We start from the raw sequence: 16,077 nt of genomic DNA, 5'->3' as shown, positions 1-16,077 counted from the left end.
GCATCGCCCACTCTCGAAGATGTGGGCACTCCTAGTCGATTCCCTTGGCAACACACGCCAACCTGATCCGAGGCTCCATCGTCGGCATTGCTGTGAACTTATTGAGCAATTTTATTTTTTTTGGGCGGCAGACGTTGCATAAATATATCGTTTGCATGGGGAGTCTGTGTGTGCAGACGATGAGTGCAATGCGAGTACTAATGAGTGCCAGATCAAAGTCAATTTCGGGGCCCACGTAAAGTCACGCAATATTGTGTGGAGGCAGGATGCCAGGATCGAGTCAGAATGGGGAGCGTCTGCAAATTGTATTGCAAGTTGCCCTAACAGAGGGTTCTTCAGCTTAAAGAAATTACTCTTAATTTTACATATGATAAAATAAAAGTAACAGTTAGACATATGTAAAGACTTACAATTGATTGGAGTTATATACATATGTACACCCTTGGCTCAAGCCAATAAATTTCTTAGGGTATCTCAATCCTCGACCTTTTGCATTTTAAATTTAATTTTAATTTCTTATTGCAATTGTAGCAAGTTCTTTTTTTTTTGTGGCGAAGGAGAGAAAAGTGTGCAGCGCACGTACCTACAAAATTATGATCCCGGCAAATTGAGTTCTGGCTGAATGGGTTTTTGGGAGTGCTCACGAAAATTGCCGAAAAATGAGCGAAAACGTGCGATCCAATCGAGCACATGCAAATCGAAATTCAAGCTCGAGCAAGGGGTCTGTGGTCGCAGCTCGACCTGAAACTGATCCGCTTAAATTTCCTGACCGGAAAGTGCATCAAAAGCTGACCGACGGACAATGGCTTGGAATTTAGGAAAGGTTAAGCGGTCCAGTCCGGTAAAACAAACAACTCGAAGGCAAATAACAATGGAAAACCCAGTGCAGGCTTTTCTAATGCAATTAAAAATTTCTTGTGTCGTAAGTCAAATGCGAATCGAAGCGTAACCCGTTGGTCAAGCCAAGTGTTTGTTTAGTTGCGGTCAGTTGCGTTTGCTCAAAGGATCTGCGATGGGATATTGTGTAACTGATCCAGCTCCTTTTCCAATTTTCCAAAGGGGTCAGCAAATCGCGTTAGGGCATCGAAATGTTGAAATTAAGCGTTAAATGGAAAAACAAAAGCTTAATCTCAAGAACAAGGCAATGAAAAGACAAACTAAGCGCCGCACAAAGGAGGCATAATTGCGAAGGGGTCATTCATGCATTCGCGGCCACAGCCATGCAGGGGTTGCAATGGGTTAAGATAATGGGTGGGTCCGGTAGAAATCAAGCAGGGATTCGGACCTCGATGGGGTGGACACTTGAACTCCGAGCTGGTCAACGGCGACGGCGCATTTATGACAGCCACCGTTCGTTACCAACAACCGGTTTTGTCACATTTCTCAAGCTGCGGTTATTTGCAGAGTTTTGACGCTGGCCGCGTAATGAAGATAAACGATTTACAATAAAATTTTATTGTCTTTGCACCACCGCATTGCCAGTTTCGAGGAGTCGGTCAAGGATATTAATGATTGGCTGACCACCGCCAAGGACGAAAACGATGGCCATGCGGGACAGGACCCGTCTAATGAAATGCATTCAGAAAGGTGTCTAATGCGCAAATCCTGTTTAGATAGGGCAGCCAGCATGAAGTCGATAAGACATGGAACCTTTTCAACTGTCAAGGATACAATTGTGATTTTTCTTACGCATTTAATTTACCGAGTTTGAGTTAAAACTGATATATAATAACATTTAAAAGCATTTAAAAATGTTGTCGATTTCTTAGCACAGTGTCGCCACATTTGAGCTATCGATTCACGTCTGATTTAAGAACTATGATTGAATAGGAACTTCATTTTAATTTATTGTAGTAACTATTTGGAAATGCATAATATTTCTTACAAAAGCTTATCATGCAAAACTTGTGAAACGAGCCTCATTAAATGAAGTTTATTTGTGTTTTATAAACCAACTAAATATAATTTTTTGCAACTTCTCAACAGATTTTTTAAGGGGTCACCTTAATTGTAAGTTAGGGGTTTACTTACACGGTTTTTGAGGTCATGTAAAATTGGCGTACAATGGATAGTACTGTAGAATAACGCTAGAGGTCGTTTTGAAAAATGGTGGAAAAATCGGCTATACCAATTTATAAAACGTTAGCAATGCACACATTTCATAAAAAAATTAATATTAAAATATTTTTTTCATGTTTCCCATCCACTTTTCAGCTTTCTTTTTATCCAAAATTTATATTTATGATGGGCCGCAAATAACCTAATTATCTTGGTTTTCTATGTCCTTTGTATCGAATAAAGAAATGTTTCCCAAAATTGTCATCTGAAATATAGTGATTGAATGGGAACGATTATGTCCTGGAACTATCAGAATGTTTTTATTTGTTAATTTAACATGAGCTTATTTACATATAAAGAGAAATTGGCGTAAGGGTTTAAAAAGCTTTCAGAAAATGTATTAGTTTAATTTATTAAGAACACCCTATCCCAGGGATAAATTTGTCACATTACAAATAAATACATTTTATTTTTCAGTTTGTGCACATATGTTTTTGGTTGTTTTAATCAAGGGCACTAAATTATAAAAAAAAACTGGTTATGACAAACATCTGTCAGGAACCTGGTTCTTGAACTAACATCGATATTTTTTTTCCATGGAATAATTTAATGCCAAAGTTATATTATCATCTTCTTAATGAAATACCGTCAGTGGTGCTTATTCCATAATAAAAGTGCTACTCAGCTCCTACTTTTATACAGCTCCTGGCCCTTAAATAATGCAATCATATATTTTACAGAAACTTGCAAGGACCTCTTTATTCCTGATTCATTTTGCGACGCTTTATTTCCAAATAAAAATAAACAAATTTTAATAAGCTGGTATATTTTTAAAAAACAATACACTCAGTGCAACGAAATAAATCGTCTTTAAGTTCGAGAAGGACTATGGGAAGATTATTGCCGCCAGAAATCAATAAAAGCAATGTCAAAAAAACATAAATCTCAAAATCTAATTTGATGAATTCTTATCTGCGCACGTAATCTTTATGATGAAATTGAGCTTGCAATGCTCGGCAATTAATGGTTGAACCAAGGGGGAAACTCGTGCCCGGGGCATACCGCGATTTCATCGGATAATGGCCGAATTAATTGCAAGGAAACTGGCCAAAATGGCGGGAAATGGGGGAGTTCTCATGCATACGAACGACTGGATATTGTCGTCCTCAGGGGTCACCCCAAAATTCCAATTTTTCCTTGGGGTTGATGGGGTCTGTTTTCTGCAGAAACCCCACATATGGCGTGTTATTTTGCTTACGCATCGATTAGCATCTAACTTCAATAAGGTCCCCCAAACATTTGGGGAACTCCCTGGGGTGTTCACTGCTGACCCATGCCAAAAAAAGAGGACTTTTAAATAATTCTGTTCATTCGGAAACCCGGAACACTTAAAAGACACCCTACTCCTGTGAATTGGGGGGATATACATATGTAGTCTGGGTTCTCATTGTTGTCTGCTCGAAGGGTTCAAAAGGCCACACTGCTGCCTTTGACAAACGAAAACGAACATATTTGTATTAAAATTAAAATGCTAACGCAGAACGAGGCAACGGGTTGGTTTTGTGGTTTAATTTTTTTCGCTTGCAATGGCAACCCTTTTTGAGGCCTTTGTCTATGCATGAATTATGGGGAATCCCCGGCTCTGCTTTCTTACCATTTTATATTTAATATGCGGCGCAGTCTAGCCGCAAAATTTTAATCCTTTTAAGTGAGACCAGCCAAAGGGCCAGACATCCACGAATCGTTTAATCTTTTTATTGAATGGCCCGCCAGTTTTTGGCAATCGAAGGGTCTCGCGGAGTCAAGTTCGCATCTGTTTGGCGGACATAAATCCAATTTGCAATGGCCTGTGTGACTCCCTCGTCTGCGGCGTATGTATATGCAAATCTGACGATATCGGCTTACTGTTGTCATAACAATTCCATTAACAAGAACTGCCCGGTCTGGTTTGGCATATTTATGAGCTTAGGAAATTGAATTGAATTATTTAGAGCGGCAAAAAGGAGGAATCTCCAATGCACATGTCGATTGTATCATTCCCGAAAATGAATTGGATTGGCAAGGGTTTCCTTCCATTTCCATTTACGCCGGCCTTCTTTCTTGGTTTGCAAATTGTTGTTGAATGTATTTTATTCGAAGCGGCCGCCATATCAACCAATCAGCTAAATAATGAAAACATTTTTGGGGAAATGCCCCAAAACCGCACAAATGCAATGTGTCTAGTCTGGTCGACGCCACACGCACCATCGAGCATAATAAATCCGATTCAAATCTGATCTATCCCAACATCAGGGGTTGACATTTAAATTAACACCCGAATGGAAATGTGGAGTTGCCTTTTTGGGGGTGAAATCAGGTCCTGTCGACAGGATACTCCTTAGTCCTTTCGCTTTGCAGCTGGTAGCTGGTCGCAATAAAAAGCTGTTGCTTTGGTTTTCGTTTTGACATTTAGTTTTATTTTTTTCGCTGTAAATTTTCATCGATACAAATGAAAATGGAAACTTGAGTATAACTATCATACTATTCAATTTCGTTTAAATTACATAATATTAAACTAGATGTTTGCCATTAAATTTCTCTGCTTTAGTTCCCTCTTTGTATGCTTGCTGTTTTTTGTTTTGTTTTTGTTTTTTGTTTCCCTCAATTGTCTAGTTGGTGTTTTTTATTTTTACACAAAATCAAAAGGTCTCTCTGGGGTTGACATTTCGGCACTTCAACTAAACAATATAAAGCAGGTTGATTCTGGGAGAAAGGGAATACAGGAGATATAGAAGGCGACAGAGGGTCGAACACGACAGAAATGCAACGATAATACAGCAAAGTACGTATACAGTTGACTAAACCGAACCGTGTAAGCTATTCAATTAAATTATAGACTTCACTAGAATCTGTATGTTTACAGTGTGAGAGTGTGTGTTTATTTCTCCATGTGTGTGGGTGTTTCTCCGTATGCGAGTTTGTGTTGATTTCTTGTTTGAGGGAGATGTGTGTCGGCTGCCATGGCGAAAATTCAACATATTTAAAATGTATGCCAGAATGATTCGATGTTTCTGCAGCCGCTGGCATTTGGAATTGGATTAAGTTTGTTTTAGATTTTTAGTATTTGTTTTGGATTCGGCTTCTGAGGATGCCCGCTTTACTCCTTGCGCGCCTGACGCTTGCGTGTTTTTGTGGTAGTTTCCTATACAAAAGGAATATGTAAAACATTAGTTTGTGTTTGGAGTGTTAGGCCCCATTTAGCAGTTCTTAGCCCACCTCAGTCTGTGCGGGCTCTTCTTGATTCTCCGCCGCCTTGGTCTCCTCCTCGTTATCATCTAAATCAGACTTTTGGTTCTTCTTGGGACTAGCGGACAGCGGCGTGCTCTCCTTGCTGGAATCCCCCGCGGCCCGATCGCTTTCCTCCTCCTCAGCCTCGGGCTCATCATCCGGTTGCGGTTCGTCGGATTTCTTGGCCTCGGCAGCAGCCTTTTTGGCAGCCGAGTCCTGTTAATTAAGAACAATATTAGACAACCAAATCAGAAACACGACTTAAATCGAAGCTGAAAACAAGCCACTTTACCTGACTTTTAGCGGTACCAAATCTACAGTACACGGTGATGGCAACCAGCGCCACAATGGCCACCAGGCCAATGCCCCAGATCGAGGGATAGGTCTTGGCTAGCTCGACTACCTTATTGACGAATGAGTCCTACGAAATGAAAATGCCAAAAGTAGCAGTAGCAGTAACAGTTACAAGTGCAGGGTGCAAAGGCCAAGATGAGAGTGTTCATGTGGGTGTATCGTACGTATTTCTAATTTCTAATTAAAGAGCGAAAGATAAGCCCGCGGGCTAACCTCTTTGGCGCGTCGGTAGAGATAGAACACATAGCAACTGGCCGGAATGAGCAGGTACACGAAGTACAGGGCCCACCAGCCGGGCTTGTAGTTCATGCGGCGCATCAGGCGGTGCCAGAAGGTTTTCTTCGGATCGGATAGAACGGTCACTCGATTATGTTTCTCTGTGTCTTTTTGTGAGGGGAAAAAAGGAAGAGGCTTAGACATTAACTTACCGATTCGCGATCGATGTAGCGACGCTTGATGTCGAAACTGTTGGCGGCAAAGTCACGAGCCACCTCCACATCGTCCGTGATGATCAGATTGTCGAAGAGGATGTCGCTGGACATGGACCACAGCTCGAGACCCACAGCACTCTGTTTAGAATAAATATAACTATAGTAAGGCAAATGAGTTGCCACAAACAACCACTTACAATGGGTGTCATTTGGAAAGGCTTGAGATCCTCGAAGAAGTCAGGATTAGCGATCTTCCTGGGGGCCCACTTGCCCTGGTAGTTGGGGTTCTCGATCATCGGTGCACGCCACTTGCCCTTGTAGTTGGGATTGGGGATGAGCGGAGCCTTCCACTTGCCACAGCCGGCGGCCTTTTCGCACACGGGATTGTCCACCAATGGTGCCTCCCACTCGCCATCGATTTCGGCATCCCAGTCCTCGGGTTTGCTGGCCGTCGGATCGAAAATCATGTCGGGCTCATCCTCCAGCCAACCGTCGGGCATGACGGCACTGGTGTCGGGCAGCTGTGGTGGAGCATCCTCGTCCCAATCCTCGGGCTTCTGGGCGGTGGGGTCTGGGATCTTCTCGCGCTCGTCCCACGCCTCTGGTTTGCGATCATTGGGGTCGTCGATCTCCGCCGACGGGTTAACCGGGGGCTTGAAGTCGGTCAGCAGGGAGCCCTCGTTGATAATCTTGTGGTCCACGCGAATCTCGAAGCTATTGTCGGGACGCACCACCAGCTGGTAGAGATGCGGTAGCTTGTCCTTGAATGGCTCCTCCAAACGGTTCCTAAAAGGAAATGGAAGAAAAACAATTAACCATCGAGAGGGCTATAAATCATCCACTCATTTCTTGGGAAAAAGGTTGGTTACGACGAGAAACAAACAAGGTGATAAAGATCTCAAAAGCAACTGGTATCAAATTTGGCGAAATGAGAATTTATGAAATATGTATTATAAATCAAGTTTGCAATTTGCCAAATATCAAATTCATTTAAGCATTACTTTTGCATCGTTGCATAAATTTGATATTTAAACAAGCAGCTAATTAAATAAACTCCCAACCTTTAAAGGAAGATTTATGTGTTTTGTAATGTTTCATCTGGTAGAACGTGAAATGCTGTTTTCATCACATATAGAAAAAACTATAACGCTTGACTGAGCATTCGTCCCTTGATTTGCCATCTCTCGAAGAGTGGTTTTTATTTAATGGACTCACTTTGGCTTGTTGCAGTGCTTCTCGGTGATGGTGCCATTAATTGGATTGACGTGCCGGAATATGAAGTGCATTTTCACATCGTTGCCGCACTTGTCCGGTCCAAACATGATGGTATAGGGTGTCTTGTCATTGAACTACGAATATACAGATTGCGATTTGGGGGTTGTTTATGGCTTATGGTTTATGGTCTTTGGGGTTCGGGCAGCTATGAGCTATGAGGGCATTGCCTCGCGAACTTACGGCTTTGAGTTGTTCCGTTTCTTTTCCGGCGGACAGAAGCTTCAGATACGAGCCACCGCACTCCTGACCCTCCTAAAAAAAAAAAAAAAACGTGGGTAGAAAGAAAATTGGGTCAGTAAGCGGGTATTAATTGGATTTGCCCAGCGGCTGATGCAATTCCAGAGCTTTGTAGTGGGTGACGAACCTGCAACGTGACCTCGTACTGCACCACCAGCGGTTTGTCTTGCTTGAAGTCGAAGGGCTGGCGCAGGGGGGCGGATATGGCCGCATGCTTGGCCTTCGACTTGAGCACCAGACCCAGGTCATTCGCCCAAACGATGCGCTGCGGCGACTCCCAGTTCCAGATGCCATCGTATTTGGAGATCTCCTCGGCAATGTCGTCCTTCTTGGCCTGCGACAAGACCCACTTCTTCCTGGAGGCCTCCACGTCATCGAAGTGATCCGCAAAGTGGAACTTCTTGGGATCGATCACCGGGCTCTCGTAGACCAACTTCTCATCGCCTTCAGCGGCAGCTGACTCCTCCTAAAAGAGAGATATTGTAAAACGTTAGATAAGGTGCGATAAAATCCATAACACGCGGTTGTCAGTCAGGGAAAGTGATAAAGAGAGAGAAAAGTGGGTGGCGTGGCTTAAATTTGAGAGCGCTACACCTGAGGACAGAATTATAGAAACAATAGGATATACATTTATTTACTATATCCAAAGTGGAACATATCCAAAGCCTTTTTTTGATCAAATTGACTTACTCTAGTTGATGAAGCCTAATTTTATGAGATATGTTGTTACCATAGAGCCTTAAAGATTGGAATGAGAATTAAAATTAATTATTTTGCCACTTTAAGTTTGACATTAGAAATTTCATTGAAATAAAACAAAAGTTATTAGGAAATTCTTTCAAGCTGAAATGTTACTTATAAATAGGTTGTTGTTACTTTTATAAGCTTTAGTAACTTTGTCCCAATGGTAAATAATTATTTTGATACTGCAGTGTTGTAAGAGTGCTATCTTCTTAACCTCGTCTGTAGATAAGCCCATTAAGATCTTGAAGGTTTTTATCAAATTGTGTAGATCATAAGATGCTCCCAAAATAAATGAGAATGATGAATGAAAGAATTGCTTTGGAAACTCGCTCATTTAACGTATATTGCAACTCATATAACTATAACTCTCTCTCCCTTTGTGATGTAACCTGTGGAATACCAGATTTGTGCATTTTTCGGGCTGCCATAAAGATGCCAAAAGGGCGCTATCTGCTTGACCTCATCTGTGGATAAATAATTTCCCTCGCATTCGACGGTGGAAACGCCGAAACACACTCGCATGCTAATTGTGGGTCATCAAGTGAAAAAAGCCGGCCGCACCACCCACCTCTCTTCCCCTCTCCAGCAACCGAAAACCATGCTTTTCTAGTAGCTTCCACTGACGTGTACTTTTTACACTCTTTTATCTTTCGGATCGCAGCGCCGCACTCACCTGAACATCTTCCACATATCCATCCTCGAAGTCATCTGATTCCGGACCCGAATCGGCGGCTTTAGCCGTACTTATCAGCAGCAATCCGCAGGCGAAGAGCAACGCCAGCGTTGCACTCCGCTTTCCGCCCATTTTCCTCGGCATTTTCACCCACTTTTTTCCTCGTTCGTTGGGGGACTTTCTTCAATCCGCGGCGATTGGAAAACCAGGCAACAACGATTTCAACGAGTTCCTCCTCTGCTTTTCACCTGTTTTCCCTAACTGCGGACTGTTGTGGAATAACGAGAATCGAGATCTGGCACAACGAACTATTTGTAATTAAATTAAAAATTATACATTCTGCTTTTTCGCTGCCTACTTTGAAGGTTGGAGGTGGGGAAACATCGATACAAACATCGATATCATCGAGATATTCAAAACATCGGCTCTGTATGGCGGGTATCAGCTATGTTTTCACATCTCTAACGAAAACTGAGCCATTTGAACTTCAGACGAAATTCTTGGTTTTGAACTCCGATGAAAATATAGCAGCGACTAAACCCCATTTCTATGCCTAAATGTTGCATACTTTTTACTGTTCCGCATTTAGAAACTGTTTTATTTTTCTAAGCGAGATAATTATCTAGAGTTAATGAATTTTTAAAAACGTCTTTTTATTAAGTAGATAAACTTATGTTTTAATCAAGTGTTTGTAAAGTCGCAGTCTCAAGCTCTAATACTTTTAGGAACTTACTTCCCAAACTTTTTAAAATAAAATAATCCCTTAAATTAACGACTCTTGAAACAAATGATAAAAAACAAGTAAATAAAAACTCAATTTTAAATTATTTAATGATTAGAAGATGATGGTCACTTAAATGTTTTATTGGATACATACATTCAATAAATGTATAAATATATAGATTTAGATGTATATGTTGTTGTCTTCTGGGTTGTTTAAAAAAAAACGTAATAAATTCAAAGCGGTAAAATACATTTTTACGCTGCTAATTTATTTTTAAGCAGGCTTTTCAGAAAATCTCTAGCCAATATTTAACTTTTTTCCAAATCATTGGTTAAATGACAAAATAAAAATTATTAACTGACACACGTCTGTCTATACGTTTTAATTTTAACAGTGAGCTGCCTATATTTCATAAACTTAAAATATTCTTCATATATTCTAAGAAATGTTTGAAGTTAACTAAAAAGAAATGCACCCAAATAAGCATCAGAATTACTTAGTATTTCCCCGATGCCCATTTAAAATGAATACTTTTCCGAAGTGAGATTCTATTAAAATATTGGCATTCATTTATATTGCCTTCGGACATATCAGATTCAAGCTCACCGCGGAATATAAAAGTAAACTTGCATGTTGGTAATTATTTTAAAAGCCCGGCGGCTCAATTAATGAATTCCCCACCACGGAAATTGCTAAGCCCCGCAATAAACTTGATGGCTCGCAAAAGTCTCTCTTTTTTCTGTCTGTTGCTGTGTTAAATAAAGTGGCGTGCATTTGAGCATAAAATTATAATAAAAATTTCTGGCTTATTGAGTGGGCTTGTGGGTGGAAGTCATTGAATGCACCGCCCTATTAAACACAGAAAAAACGTTGATCTAAGTTTAATAACAATTTCTATAGTTATTTGAACCAGTCTATTTAAAAAAAATGGTAAGGGTTCTAAGCCAAAAATAAATGTAATTAATAACCCAAGAAGAAAACAAAATTTATTAATAATTTATACGAGTATTATTCTTGAAATGGGAAAATGTTATTTTTAAGTGTACATCCTTTAAATGTGGCAAATTAACTACGACACGCGTATCTTTGCTTCTTCTTCTATCGCTGCCACTAAAAGTTTTTTTTTGTTTTTTTGTTTGGAACTGCATACAAAAAGCTTTTTGTTTAATGGAATATTTAACACAATTTAAAAAGTTTTTTTTCTAAAGACAAACAAAGACTCCGAAGCACACATGTGGGTGGGATATGTAGGGGGGGGGGCTTAGTCTGAAGATGGGGCAACTTTTGTTGAGGCCCCAGGACTGGAGAAAACTAAACGCGAGCACACAAACATTTCTTTTTTTTTATGGAAATTGTGTAATGACAGTTAATGAGCGTACTGCATAAACAGACACGGGCACACATCCTACACACTCCTTTTTGAAACACCCCCACCTGTGCATACACATCCAGTGTTGTCAAGTGTTCTATTAACAACGAGGCCAGCTCACCAACACTTCAACCGGATTTCTGCTGACGATGCCCACTGTGGAGATAGTGGAAAATTAGGCCCTATTTTAAAAGCCATTTTGGAAAATATTAAATGAAGAAAGACCGAAAGCTTGTTGCATAGTAGAGAGAAACGCAACTTATTGTAAACATATTGAAGCTAAATGCTAAATGCTGCTTCTCTAAAACAATATTATGCTTATAATCGAAAAACATAAGCCAAAGTGCCAAAACTAGTTTGCAGTATGAGCATGGCTAAACCGTTGCTAATTACGAATATTAAAAACACACTTTTTAGATTTCCGAAAGCTTTTCACTCTGAGTTTCAAACTTTTGGGTAATTTATAATAACATTTACTTAGCACATAAATATTCCTCGCCTGGCAAAGAAATTATGGGCGAGAGGAGCAGCCAGCTCCCATTGTGCTCCTCTTTTAAAACAGCAGCTCTTGTCTACACGAATTACTCAAAAAACATACTTAACACACTCACACTCTCAAAAGGCATTAATGGAGGGGGCGGAGGAAAAGTGGGAGGGGCGGTGGAAAAGTGCGAGGCGGTGGAAGAGGTGCTGCGACTACAGGACATCAATGTTGATGGCATACCAGAAAAGTTTTGTTCTAAGCTTTGGACAGCGCCAGCAGAATCTCAAACATTTTCACCTGCAAGCAAATAGCGGAAGAGAGGTGTTTTCCGGGGATCGGAGGGTGTGGAAAGCGTAGAGCGAGTGGCCGTGGGTTTTTCCGGGGTAAGAGGGTAAGGTATCCATGTGTGCGAGAGTATCAAAACATAAGAAGGAAGCGCCGCTACAAGCGCACGAGTTCAACTTAGTGTGTACTTAACTTCCGTTACATGGCCACCACTACACCTACACAACTCACCCACACACATCCATTCACACGCATGGCCAGCGTCTCACATACACGTACACGCAGAATAAAATTGAGTAATAGTGATTAGGAAATATTTTTCTTGACTGTTTTTAAGAGCATTTCCAGGAATGATCATAAATTCTTTTTTAAGTATTAAAAATTTTTTATGTTTTGTTTTCAATTAGTAGTAGTAAGAGTATTGTGAACAGTGTGCCCTTTATTTGTGTATAAAACAAAATTCGTTTCTTTGTTTAAAAATAATAAAAAACTTATTTTTTTCCAGTGCACGTGTTTGTTTGTTTATGCCAAAAGTGTTGTAAAGTGCGGTGCTTTGTCGGCAGGAAACGCTGAAAATTTATTACCGGACAATTTTGCCGGGGGGGCATAAAAAAGAGAGCCCACCGAAAAATGGGCGGGTCAATGGGCGCCCAGGGGGCGGAAGAGCATAGTCTCCTCCCCGCGAACGTACACACATGCATATGCATAGTTTGCTGGCCGTAAGTGTATGCAAACATGCCTAAAAAAATCTGGAACAGTCGAGGGGAATGGAATGGCGGAGCGCAGGCGGAATCGGGGAAAATGTGTAAGCAGGCGGGCCATTTTCCATTAAAAATTCAAAATGCCCGACGCCCAGCCCGCCATTAACACCCAGCCAAATGTGTGTGTGTGTGTGTGAGAGGGGTATCTGTGTGTTCGGGGGAAAACCTCTTCAGCTTCTCTTTACCCCGCTTTCCCCAGCTTTTCATTTTCTCCGCTTTCAACACCGCGTTTTCTCACCTTTCGAATGGCCCTCTGCTCGCCTTTCACTGTGTGTATGTTGAGGAATTTGCAGCGCCGTTAAAACTGAATTGATTTGTTATTCATGTTTTCTGACTTATGGCCAACACTTTCGACTTTCCGCCTACCATTCAATTGACGTGGCCAATGGCGCCGACTTTTCCCCAACTCCACCCTCAGCTGGAAATAGTGAAATTTTAATGCAGGCACTGAACTCAGTAGCGGATTTCAGAGGGTTCAGGGAAAACCGGCAGTGTATGTATGTACGCTTATTTATAGAGCTCTGCATATAATAAATACAAATAAAACTTAATATTTAACTTTGTTTTATTAAAACTAAATATGAAATTTTAAAAAAGTGAATAATTAGCAAATATATTTTGCCTTATAAAGTAAAACACCCTTGTATTCCTTCATTATAGTTATTCTGCGCTCAGCCACTGCCTGGGATTTTATATTTATTTAATTGCCGCAAGGGGAGCATTTAGTGCTTATTTTAGCATAAACACATGAAAACATAAAATTGGTCTTGGTGACTACTTTAACTTTTGGTATACACCAAACATTATTGTTCAAGGCATTCTATAAAATCTAAATAAAATATCTTAATATTGCGTATGTGGAAAATAAATACTTTTCTTAAATGACCATTAATGTCTTCATGACCCTTTTAAATAATTTTCAAAAAGTAAGTAAAAAGTTGTAGTAGAAATTCTTTATGAAGTTATTAATCAAAAAGGGACTCGGGTCACAAGTGGTAAATAGCAATGGTAATTTTAATAGAAGCTGTGGTTTCCCATTCAATATTATTTTTTTGCTAGAAAAAACAACATTTTAATTAAGCAGCGGCCTGAAATGTGCACAAGTGTATAATTGCAGTTTAGAGCATGATGAAGGTTCTTCAATTATGCAATCCATTCAGAGACGAAAAGGATTAATTCCGTGAAGTGGGCTTTCAGCTAATTCGCAGTGTATTCAGATTTTGGGTCATTAAGTGCCTTTCATATTAATTTCGAGATTGAACCTGCGGCGCTATGCCGCATTAAAGAGTTATTCATTGTGGTAACTTTTGCCAGGCAACTTATTTGCATACCGCTTAAGATCGTACCTTTCCCTTTTCATTTTCCATTTTTGGCTTGACAATTCTTTTTTGAGTTGGGGCCTGGGAATGTCTAAATTTTAATCACCTCAGTTGACAAGTCAAGACAAATAAAAGCGGTTCGCAATTCGGGCGTGAAACCGAGTTCGGGACGGGATTCCAACATTTTAAAATAATAATAAATCAGGGCATAGGCGAAAATATTTAAATTTAAATGTTTCGGGGCCGAAACGTAAACAGGAGCAAAACTCCCGGGGCGGCAGTCACTTTCATTATTGCGGCCTATACACCCTTTGAGGCTAATGGGTGGGTTGAAGGATGGGTGGTGGGTGCTGGGCGGTCGCTGCTTGTTTGCTCTTCATTCTTTTTCTTGTTTTCTCTGCGGTGAGTGGGCTGCACGATAAAAACAAACAAATTCATAGCTAATAAAATTGCTAATAAATAAACGAGAATGGTGTAAGCGCAAAAAAAGGGACACACGAAGCGAAAACAAAGCAGCCGCAAACAAAATATACCAACAAAGAGTACGAAAAAATCATCATCAGGCCACACACTCACCTGAAAGGGTGGCAAATTTGGGGGCGGAGGAAAAATAATGTACGGCTAAAGCGACGCCAACCTGGTGGCCGCATTGACCAGCAGCCAGCGGCAATTTTTGGTGGGTGGTTGGGTGGTTGGGTGGTTGGGTGGCTTGGTTGCTGGGCGCACAGGCTAGCAGACATTGCATTAAACAGGTATTAGGTTAACGGGGCGGAGGGTGAGGGGGAGTGGCCCCTGGAGTCGCGTGCGCCTCTACCAACAATTGCTGCACGGATAAAAAAAATGTACAAAAACTCTATAAGCTTGATTCATGCCTAAATAAAATAAATTGTTTATAACAAAATAAAAACCAAATTTTTGTAATACCCATTATTAATACCACTAAGATTATTTTCAATGTCTTTATAAACATTAAATCATTATTATTTATAGAAAAATATATCATGTCATCATAAATACATTTTTTTTTTGGATGCTCAAATATATCCGAAACTTAGTTTTAAATGTAGGGGAAACCCTTTATTACGAAATGAATAAATACATCTTTAAAAGTTATAGTAAACAATTTTTTTTATTGCTTAAAGATCAATCAGATTAAAAATAGATAAAATATAAATGAGTTTTTTAGCTTTATATTTTTCCCTGTGTGGTATTTTTCGTTTTCCTTTTTTAAGGTTTTTATTATTTTTACTTTTTTTGCCCTCTGGCTTTGTTGCTGTTGTTATGGGCGGCGCTGGTTTTTGAAAATTTATTACCAAAAACCGCACATGCTTTTTTAACTTTTCCTCACAGCGGTTACCTTAGTTGCACTCCCACATTTTTTGGCTGGAAATTTTTAATCAAAAGAATGCTGGCCACACAAATCCAATTACATTCTGATAAGAAATGCTTAGTCAATGACGACATTTGTTCTTATGCAAATCAGGCCAGTTTATTAGCCCTTTATGGTGTTTTCTCCAGCTTAATGGTTATTTTTCCGCTTACATTTTTTTTGTTAGTCCACCGCAGGTGGCGGAGCTTGAAAAGTGTCCAGGCTGCAAAAGTAGCAGATCAGAATGTCAGGCAACGAGGGTCGGGTCATCATTCCCTGTCCCGGCTCATAAATCTTTGGGATAAAAATTCGCTGAGGGTAGCGAAAGTTGCCAGCCACTTTGTGACCCACTTACAGACCGCTTTTCAGTTCCGCCGACCGACTAACTGGCCAACTGGCCAACTGGCTGACTGACTTGCGGACTGACTCATAGAGGTCATAATTCCCGTGCAATTTCAGCGTTTGTCCCCGTTTAATGACTGACAGGAAGCCTTAGTGCCCGTCACCTAACAATTTGCATTTTTATGGAATTGAGACATTTGACGAGCTCGAAAGACGCCCGTAGATTGGATATGAGCCAGAAATTAATGTGCAGCATAAAGATTGCTCCGCCCAGATTGCAGATCAACTTTTGATGTCAACTTGGTGAGGACAAGTTGCATTATTCTTTTTTTTATACGAAGAATAAAAAGGGAGAGGTAAGTAGACAGAATACCATTGTTAAGAT

General features: G+C 40.4%; 1 protein-coding gene across 1 annotated transcript; it reads right to left on the bottom strand.

Annotated features, from left to right (window-relative positions):
• Positions 1 to 4,491: 4,491 nt before the first annotated feature.
• On the bottom strand, positions 4,492 to 9,417 carry LOC108148910 (calnexin). Its single transcript, XM_041709377.1, has 9 exons — positions 9,040 to 9,417; positions 7,750 to 8,088; positions 7,566 to 7,637; positions 7,326 to 7,459; positions 6,308 to 6,896; positions 6,108 to 6,248; positions 5,618 to 5,746; positions 5,314 to 5,541; positions 4,492 to 5,239 (listed from the first exon to the last, which is right to left on the bottom strand). The coding sequence occupies exons 1-9, from the start codon at positions 9,181 to 9,183 to the stop codon at positions 5,195 to 5,197; spliced, it is 1,821 nt and encodes a 606-aa protein (XP_041565311.1). The 5' UTR covers positions 9,184 to 9,417; the 3' UTR covers positions 4,492 to 5,194.
• Between the last annotated feature and the right edge of the window lie 6,660 nt (positions 9,418 to 16,077).

This window comes from Drosophila elegans, unplaced genomic scaffold (genome assembly GCF_018152505.1).
Source record: "Drosophila elegans isolate 14027-0461.03 unplaced genomic scaffold, ASM1815250v1 contig_476, whole genome shotgun sequence".
In the NCBI taxonomy this organism is placed as follows: domain Eukaryota; kingdom Metazoa; phylum Arthropoda; class Insecta; order Diptera; family Drosophilidae; genus Drosophila; species Drosophila elegans.
The sequence above is the reverse complement of the archived record's forward strand: the minus strand, read 5'-3'. Positions and strand labels throughout refer to the sequence as shown.